The following is a 20413-nucleotide window of genomic DNA, read 5'->3' on the forward strand; positions in this document are numbered from 1 at the left end:
TTGCTGCAGGCATACACTAGAAATTTTTCAGCAGGGAAGTCTCAAGATTAGATTTGAGAAGGCTTGGGGCATTCTGGTTATGGTACAAAGCAAGGATTGGCAAGCTTTTTCTGTAAAGGGCTAGATAGGTAATATTTTAGGTCGTGTAGTCTCTGTCATAGCTACTCAACACTGCCACTGAAGTGTGAAAGCAGGCATAGATAGACTGCTCCAAAGTTTATGTACAAAACCATATGGCAGGCTGGAGTTGGCCTGTGACCTGTAGTGTGCTGACCCCTCACTTAGAAGGTAGATGAAAGGTAACCAGGTAGACTGGGAGACAAAGGAGACTGTCTGTAGTCAAAGCTGTAGTTTCCTTGTCTCCAGTCCTTGTACTAGTCTCAGTCTACTGTGATGTTTTCACCCACGCAAGGTGAAATAATTATAAGAAGCTCAGTTTATTCATTTAAAAATGTTCATTTATTTTCTTGGCCTATGCCCTTTTCATTTGTTGTCTTAGTTTTTTCAATTTAAGAAATAGTAATAGTTGGTAGGGTTTTCTCCTGTGAAAGACATCAGTTAAGAGGCCATGTGTAACTCAGAAATATAAACATATTTATATTGTGGCAGTGGAAACATAAAGCAGAGGCAGAAAAGAGGCGCAGTAAATATGATTTAGTGATTGTTGAAAGTAAAAAGTTAGGTGGCAGAGAGAAATCTTAGATCGTAAGTTTTGAGGCTGTGCACTGGCGTTTATACTGAATTTGAACAGGGAAGTTCAGGTGAAGAGAGAAGTGTAGGGAACAGGGAAGACAAATGTTTTTCCAATACATGTTGAGTTGAATGGAACAACCGTGGAGGAATGTTTTCTGTAGGAAATCAGATAATAGGATTTCTAGCTGCAGATAAAACTCTGAGGTTGGATTTGCAGACATAGAATGGTCCTGTTATAATTATTAAGCAAAGTCATAGATCTCAATGAGCTTGTCCATCGTGCAGAAGGTGGATAATGACAAGAAAGCCAGTAACAGAACCCTAGGCATAGCAAGATTTCCCAAAGGAAAAGGGAGGTGACAAAGAATGAGCAGTAGCTAGAGAAAAGTGGGAGAGGAGTCAGAGGAAGTGAAGTTGCAAAAAATTTAAAAAGTGAGAATTTCAAGAAGGGAATGTCAATTCTAACAAGATTACTAAAAAGTAAAATGGGTTTAACTTTTACAAGGTCATTAGTGGTACCCTTTTGAAAAGAATGATTTTAGAGTTGTAAGGTTTACTATAGATGTGATTCATACTTCTGGTGTTCAAATATGAAAGAATAAATCTACCAAGATCCTACCTAGCTTTTTGGTAACTACAGCAGCTATGTACAGCTGTGTACAAAGTCAGGGAAAATAATCTAGACTGATGAGTACACGTGCCAATGTTTTTCCAGAATTGTCAAAACCTAAAGGTCACGTGTGAGGAAAAGTATTGTCTGTCTTACCTGCTTCTTGTGGAAAAACTTGATTTACACTCAAGTACTTTATAAGTTCTTCTGGATACATTTTAAAACTGAAATCTGGTAGCAACAACTGGAACCTGCTGTCAGACACATACCTCCCTCTGCCATGGAATTATAATACAGCCATGTTTTGACAGTTTGAAGTTTTGATCAGAAGAGTGTAGTTTACAGATGAGGAGTTTGGAGAAACTGACATCTTTTGTGTAATATGGAGAAAAATATAAGGTGATATGCTGAATATACTAGTTCTCAGCATTCTGGGAATTCTGATGACATCAGTAGAAAACCCAGTACCTGGTTCTTTTTCTTAGTACAATTCCCTCTTCATTTGCCTGTTCTGATAGCTGCATTTCTACTGCTTCCTTTTGAATTTCATCCCTACAGAAAACACTTTCAGAACGCGTTTCTAACAGATGTGTGTTTGACAAATGTGGATTATTTCAAGAGAATTGGCTACCTATCCTAAAGTATATCTGGTATTCTGTTAGTCTCTAATGCTAAACTTCTATCACAATGGCAGTGTCACTGATGATGGTCTGCCAAGAATTTTTTAAGGATCTTCTGGATTGTCAAGTTGTTTTATCTGACATAGTTTTAAAGTGAAGTGCTTTTCTGGTATTATATTTTTCAGAAATTTGTGATCTGTGATTTAAGTAGAATATGAGGTCCATTTCTTGATCATACTTTTAGTCACCTATATATAACTTCTTTTTTTTGAGACAGGGTCTTGCTTTGTTGCTGAGGCTAGAATGCAGTGGTGTGATCTTAGCTCTCCACAGCCTTGAGCTCCAGGGCACAAGCAATCTTCTCATCTCAGTCTCCCAAGTACCTAGGACTACAGGCATGCACCACCATGCTCAGCTAATTTTTTGTTTCATTTTGTAGTAATGAGTGTCTCGCTATGTTTGTGGCCCAGACTGGTCTCTAACTCTTCGACCTTGACCTCACAAAGTGCTGGGATTACAGGAATGAGCCACCCTGCCCAGTCTACAAGGCTTTTTTCTTTCCTAAAGAAGTTTAAAGTACTATTGACCATTAATGATAAAAATCCACTGTTTGAGGAGGGAAATAGGCAACTCATCCTACATTTTGAATGCAGTATTTGACTTTTTGATTTGTTCTGTGAAGAAGTACCTTTAATAGATGAACCATGTTTTTAGCTTTATATGCAATTAAGAAAAAGTTTTGAAACAAAAGGAACTCTATAGTCAGTAGTAAAGTATTATTCTATATCCAGTGGCTATATATACTTCTATAATTATCACAGTTGCGTGAATGATGCACATTTATTTAGTAATAATTATTATTTCTTTTATTGTTGTTGAGACAGAGTTGCTCTGTCACCCATGCTGGAGTGCAGTGGCATGACCTGATCTCAGCTCACTGCAACCTCCGCCTTCTGGGTTCAAGCGATTCTCCTGCCTCAACCTTCCAGGTAGCTGGGATTACAGGCACCCACCACCATGCCCAGCTAATTTTTGTATTTTTAGTAGAGACAAGGTTTCACCATGTTGGCCAGGCTGATCTTGAACTCCTGACCTCAAGTGATCTGCCCACCTCAGCCTCCCGAAGTGCTGAGATGACAGGCATGAGCCACCATGCCTGGCCTTATTACCACCAATTATTTCTTAAGAGATGGCAGTCTTGCTATGTTGCCCAGGCTGTAGTGCAGTGGCTATTCATAGGCACAGTCATACTGCACTGCAGCCTTCAACCCCTGACCTCGTGTGATGTTTCAGCCTCAGTTTTCTGAGTAGCTGGGACTGCATGCGCACATCTGGCACCTGGCTTGATATACAGTCATTATAAAGAGAAATTGACTGTGATCTTATTTTCCTATCTGGAATTACAGGCAGTTGCTGCCGTGCTCCCTTACGATTCTGATATTTTATGTGTTTCTATTGTTGATTTAAAATGTATTTTTTTCTTTAGTAGCGCCTGCTGTTACCACTGAAGACTGCATGAACAGGTAGGATTTCACAGATTCTGAAAAGTGATATGTCTTCTAAGGGGCTGCAGAGAAAAGAAACTAATAACTGTTGGTTGTTTTACTCTGGGCTTATGTGCTTCACATGTATCATCTCCTGTAGTCCTCACATTGCTTTGCAAGTATCTGTGCTGTTATCACCTACTTTTTAAATAATTAGGCAACCCTGATTCGGAGGGTTGGATAATTAGCCCGTGATCCCATAATTAACAAGCAGCCAACCCATGATTTGAACATGAGCCTGCCTGGCCCCCAAATCACTTCTCTTGAGACCTGTGCAGCAATGGGATCAAGGTACGGGTCCAAATCAGATCAGTTCAGAAAGTCACATTTTGTTTTACGTTAACACTCTTTAGAGTCCTTCTTAGAAGCTTGGTTAGTTCAGAAATTTGTCCTAACGTACTTGACAATTGCAGTGGTAACCAGCACCTTATTGTTACCATCAACGTTTTTAGGGCAGATCTCACTCAGCTGGGCTACAGGGCCCTAGGTTTTCCATAAGCAACATCAGGCAAGTCCTGGAGAGGAGTAGTTTGCTGCAGGTGGTCTGCATACAGACTGTGTTATGTTAATTATATTTTGCTCACATTCAAAGGAAATGTTAATTGATTTCTCTACTTTCTGACTTCTCTATGTCGTTTTCCCTTTAGGCAAGTACCTTGCCTAGTTCCATGAAGCTTTTTCTTTTTCTCTGGAGTCCTTTGTTTTTTCTTGAGTTTTCTTTATTCTTTTCTTGATTTTTGTTTGTTTGTTTCTTCTCTGCTTTTCTTGGTGGTTTTTTCTTCTATTACTGTGCTCATGCCAGCGAAATATTCTTCATTTTTCAATAGACAGAATCAAAAGCACATAGAATTTCAGGATTTTTAAGGGATCTTAGAGACCAAACAAAATATTCTTCAGTGTTTCTATCTGTGTTGAACGTCTGTGTCAAGTGGTTGTTCAGGTGAAGAATCTGAAACTCAAAGAGAGTAAATTATTTCTTTGGGTACACTTTGTAGCACAAATGAGATTCAAACTCAAATTCCTTAATTCAAAGCCTAGTGCTTTTGTGTGTCATCCTATCGGTGAGTGTTTTAATAATAGAAAAGGGAGAGTGGGTCTAGTGATCCCAGTGGAAGAGGATGAGAATGGAATGAGCTGGTGAACCTTAATGGAGGCGGGTAAGAGTGGAATTAGCAGGGGAAGGCCAAAGACACTGAGTTGGATAAGAGTAGGGGTTTTAAAAAAGAGATCAGAATAGTGGGCTTTGTGATAAATTAGAGGAATGAGAAACACAGGATGTTGGTGTCTTGTTTTTCTAAGACCAGCCGAGCGGGCGCAAAAGAACCAGCGGGTAGGCAAGTGTAACAGCAAAACTGCACGTTTATTTTGGTAACCTAAGGTGTGCGGGAGAAGTCTGTCGGCCTCCGGGGAAGGAGGCCGGCAGAGTCCCCCCGTGGGGCTCTCCGACGGACTTCCCACAGTCCCGACATCCCGACAGGAGTGGGGCTGCAAGAAGGCCGCGTGGCTCAATGGCGGAGAGCGGCTTTTCTAGGAGTGGGAGGGCAATAGGTGGGGCATGGGCGTGTCAGGGGCGTTCCGCAGGTGCGACCAGGTAAATCTTGGTCTCTTCAGATTGACGTCACCTGGCGCATGCCCAGTTGGTCTGCACCCTCCCTGGGCGCCGGCTGCATTTTCGCGCGCGCGCGGGAAGGGTTGGGGGTGGGGATGAAGAACCCGGAAGTGCACCATCTTGCCTCGGTTCGTCCAAACAGTTGGGAGTTAGCAAAAAAGACGTGTTAAAGTAGTGGGTTTAAGAGTCCTAAACGGGTTGCTGCTTTTTTGGTTCTCTAATTGGAAAAACTGACAGACATCAAGGTTTTGTTTGTTTGTCTGTTTGGAAAGATGTTAAGAGAATTTGAGCCTGTAGGAAGAGTCTTAGAGCATATAGAAATGTGTATCATCTTCCACCCCAACTTACAGAGGGGTAGCTTAGAGCCCATCGAGTACCAGTGTACTGGAGGTTGCTGAACTGCATGGATCTGTGGTCCAGGCCAGGTATCCCCTTTTCTCTGCCACTTTTCCCAATTAACTAATGTTCTTCTCATATCTGTGTAGGCTTAAGGCAAGAGTAGGATTAGCTGGCAAATCAGTCATGGAGCTTCAGTGGGGTAGTTGGTCATATGCCTATGCTGCAGGTGGATGATTGAAACTCCATTTAGCTTACTTTCCAGGAACAGGGAAACAGAGAGCTCCTACCCTTGATTATTTGAGCTCATTCTTTTAGGAAGCTGTGCTTTCCTAGGCTGAAGATTTAAAGTTTGGAGACTTCCATGGAACCCTGCAGAAGAAGGATCTGGAAGTGGAAGCCCATGGGAAGGAAGATACTTAGATATAGTACTTTGGGAAATAGAGGTAGAACTACCAGGACTCAGTTATGTCAGCTAAACCCGTGTATATCTAGTATTCCATTATTGAAATGCTAAGCCTGTGAGAATTATTTATAGCCTACCACTCAAGGCCATCACCAAGGTCTGATTTTTCAGATTCCAAAAATTGCAACCTCAGGCATGATTGGGTTCATTGAGCCAGTTAGTTCAGCCTTCAGGACAAATGACTGTGGGTCTCTGCCAGTGTATTGGCTGACACTGTTTGCTATAGAAGTAAGACTGGGTAGGCATTGGATATCTCCTAGGTTTGGGCTGGGCACGGTGGCTCACACCTGTAATCCCAGCACTTTGGGAGGCCTAGGCAGGCAGATCATGAGGTCAAGAGATTGAGAGCATCCTGGCCAACACAGTGAAACCCTGTCTCCACTAAAAAAATAAAAATAAAAAAAATTAGCCAAGCGAGGTGGCAGGCGCCTGTAGCCAAGCTACTCGGGAGGCTGAGGCAGGAGAATGGCGTGAACTCGGCCACTGCACTGCAGCCTGGGCAACAGAATGAGACTCTGTCTCAAACAAAAAAAAAAGTTTGGAGAGCTAAAGGCAGAAATAGGTAACAAATATTTTTTATTTTTATTTTTTTTTTGTTGTTGTTGTTGAGACGGAGTCTGACTCTGTCGCCCAGGCTGGAGTGCAGTGGCCGGATCTCAGCTCACTGCAAGCTCCACCTCCCGGGTTCCCGCCATTCTCCTGCCTCAGCCTCCCGAGTAGCTGGGACCACAGGCACCACCTCGCCCAGCTAGTTTTTTGTATTTTTTAGTAGAGACGGGGTTTCACCGTGTTAGCCAGGATGGTCTCGATCTCCTGACCTCGTGATCTGCCCGTCTCGGCCTCCCAAAGTGCTGGGATTACAGGCTTGAGCCACCGCGCCCGGCCACAAATATTTTTTAAAACAAAGGTCATGTTTTAGTTATACCAAGATACATTATTTGATATATTGATAGCTGACTTTTTCCTAGATTTTGTTTTTCTTTTTTTTGTTTTTTGGAGGGGCATACAGATATAGACTGGGATTTTTGTTTTGTTTTATGTGTTTTATAAGTAATGAACCTGCTCATTTTTTTTCTTGTATATTTTTGCTCTATAGGCTTTCCTGCAGACTGGATACTTTTTTAGTGCGTACGCGACTAAAAAAGGATGGCGACTTCAATTTTAAATCCAAGGTAAAGTGGTCCTGTGAAATTAATATTCTCACTCTGAATCTAGTTTTGCATAGTATTTACTTTTAAAATTTAACAGTGGTCTACCTTTGTTTAATCTGTGTAATAGAAATTTGGTTAGAGAAAACCGTTTTATAGAACTATGACTAGGTACATTTCTTTTTTTTTACTTTGGTAAGTAACAGATAACTGATAAATACTTTGAGGGAATGGGAACTGAAAAAGAGAATGGGCTAGAAACTACATAATGGCAGGAAAATTATATTACAGAAGCTTCCCCACAATAGAGGAGATGTGAAATTTGGTCAAGATTTATTGGGATAAAGATCCTTACTGTGTTAAATCATACTAACATGACTTTTATACTACTTATTTGTTAAACGAAGCTCAAATGGATCCAATTACTTGTTATAGTAATCATGGGATCTCCCTGTTGCCCGAAGTATATATTTGCTTTTTTCTTCTTGGACATTTATTATTTTGTTATTATACAGTTTTTAGCAGAGAGTTTTAAAATAATTTTATCCTTTGTTCTGTAATTAGCCTAAAATAATATTGGAAATTATGAGAATTTATTTATTTATGATGTCATGTGCCTGCAATCCCAGCTATTCCAGAGGCTGGGACACGAGAATTGCTTGAGCCCAGGAGTTGGAGACCTGGGCAACGTAACAAGACTCCATATCTAATTTTTTTAAAATTGTGAAAGACTGGAAATTTAAATTCTTCCTCAAAACCTGTATTACAAAGGGATTCCACTATATTTTCTAAGTCACTGAGAGTCTATTTTAAAGCCTTACTCTAACTGAAGAATACATGTTTTGTTCAAAATAACAACTTTCAGAAGTAAGCAGAGACTTTAGTATTCATATGGTAAGACTTTAATTTCAGAAGGTTTTTGTAAGTGTAATTTTCGGAAATACCTACTCAGAGTTCTTGTATCTCGTTCTAAAATTTTAAATCTCAGGCTTTTCTATTTAGTTATTTAAATAATAATTTCAAAGCTACTGTATTACTATGAGCTACTGGAGTGGAGGTTAGGAAACATGTTTTTGTGTATTTGGAGTAACTACAATTGTGACTTGTGTGTAAGAAGTATTTTAATAGTTTTCAATATGAATAAATGAACACACAAATGAGTTTCTATATAATGGAACGTTATAAGTAACATAATACACATGATATGTTTTAATAACTAAATCTCTTTCATTTCTAAACTACGGCTTAAATTTATATTCCCTTTTATTTATTTATTTTTTTTTCTGAGACAGAGGATTGCTCTGTCACCAGGATGGCGCGATCTCAGCTCACTGCAACCTCCGCCTCACAGGTTCAAGTGATTCTCATGTGTCAGACTCTCTAGGAGCTGTAATTACAGGTGCCCATCACCACACCAGACTAATTTTTTTTTTTTTTTTTTGGTGGATATGGGGGTTTTGCCATGTTGGTCAGGCTGGTCGTGAACTTCTGACCTCAAGTGATCAACCCGCCTTGGCCTCCCAAAGTGCTGGGATTACAGGCATGAGCCCCTATGCCTGGGCTCTTGTAATGTTTAAGATATATAAGTTCAGATGAATTGTGTTGAGAAAACATGTCAAAATAAGAAGGAAAGAAATTAGAAGTATGTCATAAGTAGGAAAGATAGATTCAGTATAGTTTCTGATATTCTTCAACTGGAAGGTTAGGGTTCGATTTTAGGATAGAATTTCTTAAACTTTTTAAAGCCCCAACTCATGTTCTGTTAAATACAGTATTTTCGAGCCACACATTACTCTTTAGAATTCTGCTTGCTTATTCTTTCTCCAGGTAGAAAGTTGATGGAATATTTCTTTTTCCATTTTTCTCTCTCTGGGGTAACAGTGTTCCAGCTTTCAGGTGGTGATAGATGTATTTTAGTGTAATAGAATTAACGCTTTTATTAGACAAGTTTTTACAAAAAGCTTATTGTAGAGCAAATTCTAGTAAGTGCTACTACAGGGATCCATTATGAACACAAGTTTTTGTTATGTGTCTGTATTTCTCCGCATACATTATTGTGCTTAAAATTACTTCTTTCCTTGGCTTAAGCTCATGCTTGATTAACTGGCTGTGTGTCTTTTTTTGTTTTGATGTTTCTCTGTCCCGCCTCTCCTTTTAAAAATGATTTACCTCAGCCTTTTCCCTTGCACAACAAGTTTTAGTGTCTGTTCTTTTATTACACTTCTGTCTCTAGTGTCAGCGTATTTAGTGACAGCTTCCTCTTTAGTAGCTGTGTGTGGATTTCAGTCATCAGTCATTGCCCCATAAGCTTTATTCTTGTTTTTTTTTTTCTCTCTGTCTTGGAAGGAACTGAATTAATATGATAATTTGTTTCAGCTTTTTTATAAACAGCCTAGAAGTTGCTTGTACTGTTTGCAATGCCTACCCATTTAAATCAGATACCACTAAAAACTAAGTTCTCACATTTTCCCCATAAGATGGAATTTATGAAAATACACAAAATATTATCACATATTTAATTTATATTTTTGAATATATTCATGTTTTCAGTAATACACAAAACTCCCTATGGGTAAGCTTTCTTCTAGGTTATTTTGGTTAAGAAAATACTCTAATCGATACAGTATTTGTGTAATAATGAACTAGGGGCAAAAGAGTAACGTTTTGAGGATATCTGTATCATCTCTCATAATCCTCACCCCATGAGCATGTAGATTAGTAAATGGCAGATTTAAGGTTTGAATCTATTAATACATCTGAGTGACTCTAAAACCTGTATTCTTCGTGTTAGATCATGTAGTACTGGTGAATATTGTGTTATTAAACTTGATACATGTTATTCTCTTAAAGCTATTGTTTTCTTTGTAGAATGTTCCAGAACAACACTTAACAAAACGAAGAACTATTTCTCAGCAACCAACAAGGACTGTTTCTCAACAAGCAATCTTCTCAACAAGGAAGAATCGTAAGCTATCTGAAGACTGCCTATTCTTGTGTTATTCACTGACAGTTAATTACACATTTTTTATATACTCTTTGCTTTAACTATAGTGAAAACGACATATGGTACTGTGAGAACAGGAAATATAACTTTGCTTGAGGGCAGTGGTTCTGACAGCGAAAATGAAGATGGGGTTAAAATCCATCCTGAAATCATCAGTGGTCAGCCTCATCGACCTACACACCCTGGTCTGAAACCTTCCCTCAATCCTATAGTGAACCCTGGTGTTACAAAGGTAGATTGGTTTTTTTGAAATCTTTCCCTTCCCCATGCTTTTTCACATACATCCCCTCAATCTTAATAATGATGACAGAGATCCTAGAAAGAAATACAAGCCCTCAAGATGATAACAGAAAACAAGTCTTACCAGAGAGATAGATGCATGGGATTGAGATTTATGAAAAATGGTGGGAATAAATAGTTCTTAGGTTTGCCTTTATGGAAGGAAAGATGTAGAAAGCAACCGAAAAGAACAGCTCAGTATGTGCTGTGCACATTGGCTTACGCCAGTAATCCTAACACTTTGGGAGGCCGAGGCAGGCAGATCACCTGAGCTCAGGAGTTCGAGACCAGCCTGGGCAACATGGTGAAACACCGTCTTAATTGATACACAAAAAATTAGCCAGACGTGATAGCGCATGCCTGTAGTCTCAGCTACTCAGGAGGCTAAGGCATGAGAATTGCTTGAACCCAGGAGGTGGAAGTTACAGTGAGCCAAGACCATGCTACTGCACTCCAGCCTGGGTGTGAGAATCTGTCTCCAAAAAAAACAAGAATTAAATCTTTCCATGCAATTCAAAAATGCATATTGCCATAACATTCCAGAAAGAAGTGTCTGCATAGATTAAGGAATATTTTGTACTCTTGAAACAAATGTGGAAATATATAATTGAAAAGTAGAATTCCATGTTTTTCCCTCATGTTTTTATTTTCAAAAGTTTAGAGTTCTGTATAGGTTTGCATTATTTAATTCTAGTTTAGTATATTTTACAAATATTTGTCTTATCAACACTGTGTCCTTTTCCTGAGTAAGGCCATCTACTTCAGTTCCAAATGTATTTATCCCGATCTGTCTTCTAACTTTCCTGGGTACCTCAAATTTGATAGGTCCTAAACTGAACACATTGTTCGTGGTTCTTTCCTGACTCCTGGCCCTTTGTAATCTGTCATCTGGCTTCCCCCTCCTAGTACGTAACACCTGGTAAATAGCACTGAAACATTGAAAGAGGAAAAATGCTGCACTCCAGGTCTCACATCACCAATGCATTCTCTTACCAAGTTCTGTATTTTTACCTGCTTCCTACTTTTCATATCTTAGTACTGTAGTTCACATTGTGACCTCTAATTCTAGAATACTCTTTTATAGTTGGGCCCCTGCCTCACCATATTCACTCCCTTTTACATTGCTGCCAGGGTGACCTTCCCAAAATATATTTGTAATGATCTAACTCATCTGCTCATTGAGTGGATCCCGATTGCATGAAGGGGGAATTTTACATTCCAGCATGACACATATCTTTTGTAGTTTGGCCTGATTGTCCTGTTTTCTCTCTCCGTCCCATTCCCTCTGACTGCATCCCAGTTTTATTTGAATGCCTCTCATTTGCCATGTGGTTTCATGTCCCATCCTTCTACCCATGCTACCTTTGCCTAGAAACCCCTTATACCCTCACTCTTTGTCTGACTTTTAAAATATGGCCCTGACTTTGCAGCATTTACAGAGCTTTCCAAGTAGAACTGACTACTCTCTTTATGCCCTTACCATATTTTATTCATTTTAATTGTAGACCTAGTGTTATATGTTTCTGTTCTTGTTTCTTTTCATATATCCCCACTTGAATAGAGGGTGGAATCTGTCTTTTGTTTATATTTTTGGCTTCTCTCAGGATATGCCATGATTTTCTACGCACAGTGAATAAAGAAATACAATGTTTTGTAAAGTTGTTTTTTTGTTTGTTTGTTTTTTAATAGGAGGAAGCAACAAAACCATCAACTGGAAAAAACGAAAATGGTATTATTTAAAGTGCCCCACGAGAGCAAACAAATTGTAATAATTTTATTTTTTTGTGTATAAAAATTAGAGGTGGTAAGTTAGTGAATATCTCTGAAAAAAAAGTATTTGCTTTAATGGTACTACTTTAAAAAAAAGGAAACCAAGTGTGGCAGATCATGCCTATAATCCCAGTTCTTTGGGAGGTCAAAGTAGGCAGATCACTTGAGCCCAGGAGTTTGAGACTTGCCTGGGCACCATGGCAAAACGCGGTCTCTTCTTAAAAAAAAAACACTACAAAAATTAGCGTGGTAGTACAGGCCTGTAGTCCCAACTACTTGGGAGGCTGAGGTGAAGGATCACTTGAGCTGAGGAGGTTGAGGCTGCAGTGATCTGTGATCACATCATTGCATTCCATTCGTGATGACACAGCAAGACCCTGTCAAAAAAAAAAAATAATACAGAACCAAATATAATATATTTATTTTTTTGTTATTTTTCTCATATTACAAACTCCTTTTTCCTGAAACTACATCAAACCTGAAATTGGTTTTTCTTATTATTTTTATTTTATTTAAATACTCATGAATGAAGATAGACTTTGTTATATGTATTTGAAATTTACAGTAAGTAATAGTCTCATGAATGTGTCTGTGAATAACATTTTATAGATAAGTCATCATCAGGATCAGAAGAGGAAGATATGGGATCATCCTGTAGTTCTAAGGTACTGTCTACTGTCATAAATATCAAGTGATGTTAAATCATAAAATAGGATGCTTGAGTTTTACTTTCTCACCTGTGTGTACGCCCATAAAGGAATTATTTTCTCACATTTCAGTGTACGATGAATACAATAATTGTGTGCTAAGTAGATTACTGCTGCAAAGTACAGTTCTGCTAATTTGCAGGATCCATTTAAGAAGCCAATATAGTATAATGAAAAAGAAAATACAGGGAATCACTTTGGGTTCTGAAGATAAGTTTGTCTAAAAGCTAAAGAATTATTCCAGGTCAACCTAGGAGCAAATGTATGATTCTATGGTATATCTGGATGTGTAAATATCCTAATGAGATGCAGAGATAAAGAGTTTAAGCTGTAGGGTTTTTTTTAGAACTTGGAACTTGGAAAGATAGTGCCTAGGACTTGAAAGTATTGTAATGTTTGGATCATCAGTGTAGATCTGCAAGGAACATTTTATGAGAAGGAAAAGCATGGGAAATAGTCTACGTGTGGAAGTATAAAAACAACAATTTGGTTTAATAGTGTTTTAATTCTTTTTAACAGTAGAATGCTTTGAGTTTCTTTGTGGCAGTCATGCTTTTGGTAACATAAGTAGAAAATAACAATGATGTATTCTAAGGCCACAACTGTGGAAAGAGATGGGAATGGCCTGACCTCTTAGGTAGAAGCAGCTGGTGCATAGTGGTACCAGCACTGAGTGGAAGTCAAAAGATACGTTAGTATCCTGGTCCTGTCACTTACTAGCTATGGAACCTTGGGAAAAATTATTTAACTTATTTGAATGTCAGTGCCCTTTTTCATAAAGATGGTACTGATATCTAGCTCTTAGGTATATGTAATGAACAAATGTGACAAGAAATGTGAAAACATTTTGTAAACTGGAATATGTGTATGCAAATATGGGACAAAATGAATCACAGTGGGATTCAGTGCCTTTATACTGCGAGTCTTTTTTTTTTAACCTTTAGTGAGTACTGTCAAGTAGTCAGTAGTGACAAGAGAACAATGAGAAAGTATAACATAGGTATGTGGATTTCCAGATTGGAGTAGGGTAAGTTTTAGTGGTCTATTACTGGTGATATCCTACGGGAATAGGCTGATTTGGCACCCAGGACCTCCTAATAAGATTTTAAATGTTTTGACCTCGAATAAATTTCTGTCATTGTGTACGGACTGTGTGCTAGGCAGTAAGACAGTGGATACACAAGATGAGGGCTTATCCTAGAGTAGTAGGAACACAAAAACAAGGAAACAACAAACACATAAGTCACTACAAGTGCTTCCTATAAAGAAAACAGAAAATGTTAAATTACAGAAAATGGAGGAAGTTTGTAGTTAGGATTGGGATAGAATTGTGTAGTCAGAGAAGATCTTTCTGTGTGCCATTTAAGCTGCCATCTAGAGGCTGAGAAAAAGCAAGCCCCCTGAAAGTCTGAAAGGAGGATATTCTGAACAGAGAGAAAAATGGATAACAATTGTTCATTTTGCTTTAAACATCCTCGAATGACCAGAAAACAGGGAATGGGGTAACCATCATCATCTTCATTTGCAATGTGTAGAAAAGAAAATGTGCAAATGAGAATCTGGAACATTTTAGATGCTTTGTGAATAAATGTTCGTATTCTTCCCTTTTTATTAAGGCTTGCTCTAGTTTTTGAAGTTATTTCTTAATTGGAAAAGAGTGGCAGAGTATACCTTGCTTGCATTTATTTAAACATAAACAGAAGTTTTTCTTACTATTTTGTAATTCAACCTTTTTTTATCAGTAAAAATTTTATCAAGAAATACTTTAATTTTTTCAAGCCCTTGTTTACCTAAATGAAGCAGTTTCATTAGTGTTCTTTTTATACACAACATGGAGTACTCCAAAGTTTCTTATCATGCCAGTTAATCTTCTTTTAATAATAAAAAATTCTATAATTGGGAATAATTTAAATGTTAAATGCCCTAATGTAGCAAATTTATTTTTGTAGTGCCCTCTTACTTTTGATGGAGTTTGCAAATTAGAGTTAGGTCTTCTGAAGTAAGTGTCTTGTTGAAATATGCACCTAAGTCTGTAAATAGGTTTCCTTTTGCCTTCCCTACTCAGTTTTACAGAGTCAATAGCCTAACGAAGATAAAAACTAAGCTCCATCTAAACAGGGTATGTGAGGTTCTCTATTGAAATGTTTTGGTTTTCAGGCTGGGCACAGTGGCTTATGCCTGGAATCCCAGCACTTTTGGAGTCCGATGCGGGTGGATCACCTGAGGTCAGGAGTTCGAGACCAGCCTAGCCAACACTGTGAAACCCCATCTTTACTAAAAATAGAAAAGTTAGCTGGGCATGGTGTCGTGCGCCTGTAATCCCAGCTCCTCAGGAGGCTGAGGCAGGAGAATCGCTGGATCGCAGGAGTGGGAGGTTGCAGTCAGCCGAGATCACGCCATTACACTCCAGCCTTGGCTCTCGAAAAAAAAAAAAAAATGTTTTGGTTTTTCAATACCAGCTTCTCTTATTTTTAAGTCTACCTGCATTTAATATAGGACATTGGGATTTTTAAAATAAGTGATTAGGAAATTTTTGTGCAACTATTATTGTTATTTTATATTGAAACTCATTGTTGATATTAATTTTAACAGAGTATCTCCAAGAATCTTCTCCAGAAGCATGGTGGTCATTCATCTGGGCTGGCTGATCAGCAGAGGAAAAATGCAGTAAATGGAAATGTAGATGGTAATAATTGTATTTTTTTTAAATGCATTTCCCATAATGTTTACTTGAAAACACTATCACTTATGTATTACAACAAGCAAAGGAAGGTCACTTACTAAATGCACAGTAAGAAAAAAGAAAAGTGAAAAGGTGATACATTTTATGTATTAACAGACATCCACAGGAGAGTAAATTGAGAGTGCCACTAAAGGAGCTGAATTAATAGCTGCATTTCAAGGTATTCTAAGATCTGAGGAAAGTCAGGAAATAAGAAGAAAGGAGAGAAGAGGGAATGAAGAATGAGAAAGGCAGTGAGTGCAGGGGTAAATGAAGGAAAAAGAAGGTACATATAACAGAACGTGGCAAAATAGAATAATTCCTTAGAAAAAGGAAGAAAAGGGGGCCGGGCACGGTGGCTCATGCCTGTAATCCCAGCACTTTTAGAGGCCCAAGCGAGATAATGGCATGAACCCGGGAGGCAGAGCTTGCAGTAAGCATTCCAGTCTGGGCGACAGCACGAGACTCCATCTCAAGAAAAAGGAAGGAAAGAGTTTTAGAAAAGTGGGAAGAAGATATAGTGGGCTTCTAGCACCAAAACTTGTCGGAGAATTGGAGCAAAATTTTGAATTCTTCCTGTCTTTCTCATTGATGGAAGAACCTGACCAGGCAATGCTATGTTTTATCTACCCTAGGTGAATATAAGTATGTGTGGTCATCTATGCATGTATACAATTTAAAGTCATATACAGTGAGTGTAGAACAGAACTTCTCACACTTCAGTATATCATCTGGGGGCCTTGTTAAAATGCATATTCTGATTCAGCAGGCCTGGGATTCTGCATTTCTATTAAGTTCTCGGGCGATGCTGACGCTGCTGATCCTCCAGCCACACTCTGAGTGGCAATGTTAGAGACTTTTTCCTATATAGGAATGGGAAAGGAGCCACTGGGGAGCAGTTAAAACATAACAGGCTCAGAGGACAGCATGATTTTGCTTTTATTTCAGATCATGTTTCTAGCCAGAGGGGAAGTAGAAAGAGGTGAAGAAATAGAAATTATAGATGTAAGATACTATTGCTAAAACAAGAGCGGAGATGTGGTGGTAGTAATCCATAAAAAATGTGGAGTGGGAAGAAGCATGACGGCAGATGTAGAAATCTTTCACGAAGTAGATAGATTGTGAGCACGGACAGAGGGGAAAGAAAGAAGTGAGCTGGTAGTTTTGAAGTTTCTGATGAGAAAATGTATATCCATCCATGCCATTGCAAATGACAGGATCTCATTCTTTTTTATGACTGGACTGTATTCCATTGTGTATATGTACATTTTCTTTGTCCATTTTTTGGTGTACAAATAGGTTGATTTTACATTTTGGCTATTATGAAGAGTGCTGCAATAAACATGAGAAGGCAGATATCTCTTCAATTTACTGATTCCCTTGCTTTTTAAGTATATACCTAGCAGTGGGATTGCTGGGATCATGTGGTAGTTCTATTTTTAGTTTTGGGTTTTTTTTTTTAGATGCCAAAATAAAAAAAAATGCCTCCTGGTCTCAGATGATCCTCGCACATCAGCCTCCCAAGTAGCTGGGACCACAGGTGCATGCCCCCATGCCTGGCTAATTGTTTTCATTTTTGGTAGAGACAGAGTTTCACCCTATTGGCCAGGCTCGTCTCAAACTCCTGAGCTCAAGCAATCCTCTTGCCTTGGCCTCCCACAGTGCTGGAATTACAGGCATAAGCCCCACATCTGGCCTACTTTTAGTTTTTTGAGGACTCTGCACGGTATTCTCCGTGGTGGCTGTAGTAGTTTACACGCCCACAACGCAGGAGGGTGCCTCGTCGTTCACGTCTCATCAGCACTCATTATACCCTGTCATTTGGATGAAAGCCGTTTTAACTGGGGTGGTGAGATGATCTGTCACTGTTACTTTGATTTGGATTTCTCTGGTGATCAGTGCTGTTGAGTACTCAACCATATATCTGTTTGCCCGTGGATGGCTGTTGGATAGCAGTTCAAGACATAAAAGGGCCAAGGGAAAGTGTTGTATTGCTTTTATTTCTGAACATGTTTCCAGCCAGAGGGTAAAATTATGAAATAGAAATGATTGATGTGAGATCCTACTGCTTAATGAAGAGGAAAGAAGTGGGCATAATCCATGAGAGATATATGCAAGAAGAAAGACCACACATTGAGACTTTTCCAAAGACATGGGGACTGTGAAGTGGGAATGAGGGAGGAAAGAAATAAGCTATCTCAGTAGTTTTGGAGTTAGTGATGAGGACACTTGAGAGAACTTAATTCAGACGGCTTCAGTATGTTTGTACTCAGGACATTAGATTATCACTGCCCTTGAAATTATTGGAAGGAGGAGGGAGTGCAGTAATCGGGGTAAACCATAGCAACTCATTGCTGTACTTTATATCAAACATCAAAGGTATAAGTTAAATTTATATTAAATAATCAAATGAAACTTACTTGAACTAAAGAACTTTTACTGTTTTTTTAAGAAAGCTATTTTTTTTTATTAAGAAAGCTATTTTTTTGTTAGAAACTTGTTCCATAAAAGTACTTGAGAGACTAGGATGGTATACCCAATCACAGTAGTTTCAGAAACAAAAAAAGTACAGAATTTATTCCTCTAATAACAAAACTAATGTTTTTAATAAACATTGTACTGATTTTGAAATATAAAAGCTTAATACAATGAATGTGAAATTTTTATTTTTTGCAATAAATATTTACACATTGAAAGTTGCTCACACATTATTTTGTGATGTGTTTTATATACCATCTTGCATGAGTGGATCAAGAAACTTTAAGACAGGGCAAACCACACGATACAATCAATTTACACATAGCAGTATCTCACCTTGTAATTTAAAAAGATGTATATTCATATTAACTTATTCTACAACTATCTGAGCTGATGAATTCAGAACAGTTTATCTGATGAGAATTGAATATGTTCAGCTTATCTTTCATCACAACTGTGTAATTCCTCAATTACAAGGCAAATGGTTGAATATGGTGGATACTTGTAGGATAATGGTACAAATGAATCTGATGTGTTGCAGTAACGATACACCACACCACTCTCCCATTATCTGTGACATTTATCCTTTCACGGTCATGATTGCTATTCTTATTGAAGATCTTTTTTTTCTTCTTGTCATTGGAGTATGTGCACTTTTGTAATTTAGTTATAGTCTGTGGAAATATAATCTCACTTTTGACACCTTAAATGCATGTCTTATGAAATTTACATTATATAAAACTTATCTAGGGAAAGACAGAATCAGGGAAGACATCACATAGGTGTGTTAGCCTTATGAATAGAAATTTGTCAGAATAGTAGAGGACAACATTTCAGATATAAAGAACGGAGTGTACACTGATGAAGGGATAAAGAGAAAGTCATAGTGAAAATTATTAGTACTAAATAACAGGCTTAGTGTATTGTTACAAAGGTACTATTATAAAGTAAAGGAAAATATACAGTATTACTTTATCTGTTTCTTTTGGATTTTTAATTTTTTTTGTTTCTGGTGGTTTTGTTCACTGATGTTGGGTGAATGAAATTGTGAGTGAACCTATGAGATGAATGTATGGCTTGACTCTAGTGACATCTAGTGTCTTGCCAAGTGGTTTGTGGAAGTTTTGGAGAATTAGAAGTATTTTTTAAAGAAGCAGGTACCCCACTAGAGATTAAGCTTTATTTAAACTCTCATTTTATAAAAGAAAAATATGTTTTTTATTCATGTTTATAAAGACTATAACTTTAACTGTTCTAAGTAGTTCATTTTAATGAAATATATGGATTTTTGAGCAGAACAAGACTTAAAATTGATATCAGAGGGAGAGCAAGACAGGCTTCAAGGATGTGAAAATAACCAGCCACAGGTTTGTAAAAATTTAATTTCAAATTTCTGGTTTTCTTTGCTTTGGTAACATAACATAGTTCAAATGAAATTACCTTTGGACTTGCCTTTTAGAATCAGTTGATTATAATTTAATATTTAATTTAAAAACATTTTAATTGGTTATAAAACTGAAAATATTTTCAGAATCTATGGTGATTTACAGCTAATCTTTTCTCTTGAAAATGAAGCCAAAAGTTCCTAAATACTGTTTGCTGTTCATTTTTATAACATCCTAATATAATAAGGTAACAAATAATGAATTATCATTTTAAGCAGTCAAAATTATGAACAATTTAACAGTGATGGCTGCTGACTTGGGTTCATGTTAAAGGAGTAATAATTGCTAATGGTTCAAAATTGGCAACTTTATATATTACTGGTCACTAATACTATGATTAAAAATGTATTCTCCATTGTAAATTTTAATTGATTTTAGGATCTGTGTTCAGGGAGAGAATGGGGTCATAAAGTCAACCCAACTGCCTGTCAAGAGAACCGGACTTGCAGAATGGGAGCTTTGGTGTGAGGGTACAAACAGCAGTAACTTTCTAACTTATTTCTGTATAGGAAATCTGTAACTATTGTTAAAAATTTTTTAAACCACTGTCATTAGTGGACTTTAGAATATATTGAAACTTAAGACTATAGTCTATATAGAATCCTACATAACACTATCGTATTGCAGTTTATAGTTTGAATTAAATTTTATGAATTTGGCTTTGTTTCTGATTAGTATTGATTTTGATTTCTGTGAAACGTTTGCCTACTCATCAGTTAGTAATCTTTGGGAAAAAAGCACTCAAGTGTGCACTGTTTGTTGAGTATCAGTATTTCAGGTACACTGAGATAAAATTTTCTTAAGTGAAGATGACTTTGTAATAGTGCAAATCACCTTTTAATTCATTTTTGGTAAATTAAACGCACAATGAATTAATCTTAGTCCAAACAAACAGTTACAAAGTTAAGATTGATGGTTGATATTTTTCCCCTATTTTAGACTAATGTAAATTAGTTTTTTTTTTTTTTTTTTTTTTTTTTTT

At 37.6% G+C, this 20413-nt stretch overlaps 1 protein-coding gene across 5 annotated transcripts in view; it reads left to right on the forward strand.

Moving 5' to 3' along the window:
* The window catches only part of ANKRD62 (ankyrin repeat domain 62), a 72301-nt gene that overhangs the window by 19397 nt on the left and 32491 nt on the right, over window positions 1-20413 (forward strand). For 4 of the 5 annotated variants that reach the window (XR_003309743.2, XM_026455988.2, XM_026455989.1 and 1 more), the window contains 8 exons: window positions 3410-3446; window positions 6975-7050; window positions 9895-9991; window positions 10078-10262; window positions 11999-12038; window positions 12689-12744; window positions 15379-15472; window positions 19283-19353. Coding sequence is in view for 4 of the 5 variants with exons in the window: in XM_026455988.2 (XP_026311773.1) it covers window positions 3410-3446; window positions 6975-7050; window positions 9895-9991; window positions 10078-10262; window positions 11999-12038; window positions 12689-12744; window positions 15379-15472; window positions 19283-19353 (656 nt within the window). In the remaining variant the exon portion in view is untranslated. The remainder of the gene's footprint in view (window positions 1-3409; window positions 3447-6974; window positions 7051-9894; window positions 9992-10077; window positions 10263-11998; window positions 12039-12688; window positions 12745-15378; window positions 15473-19282; window positions 19354-20413) is intronic. The other variant, XM_026455991.2, reaches the window with a different exon arrangement.

The sequence above is a fragment of the Piliocolobus tephrosceles genome, chromosome 18, assembly GCF_002776525.5.
Source record: "Piliocolobus tephrosceles isolate RC106 chromosome 18, ASM277652v3, whole genome shotgun sequence".
Classification (NCBI taxonomy): domain Eukaryota; kingdom Metazoa; phylum Chordata; class Mammalia; order Primates; family Cercopithecidae; genus Piliocolobus; species Piliocolobus tephrosceles.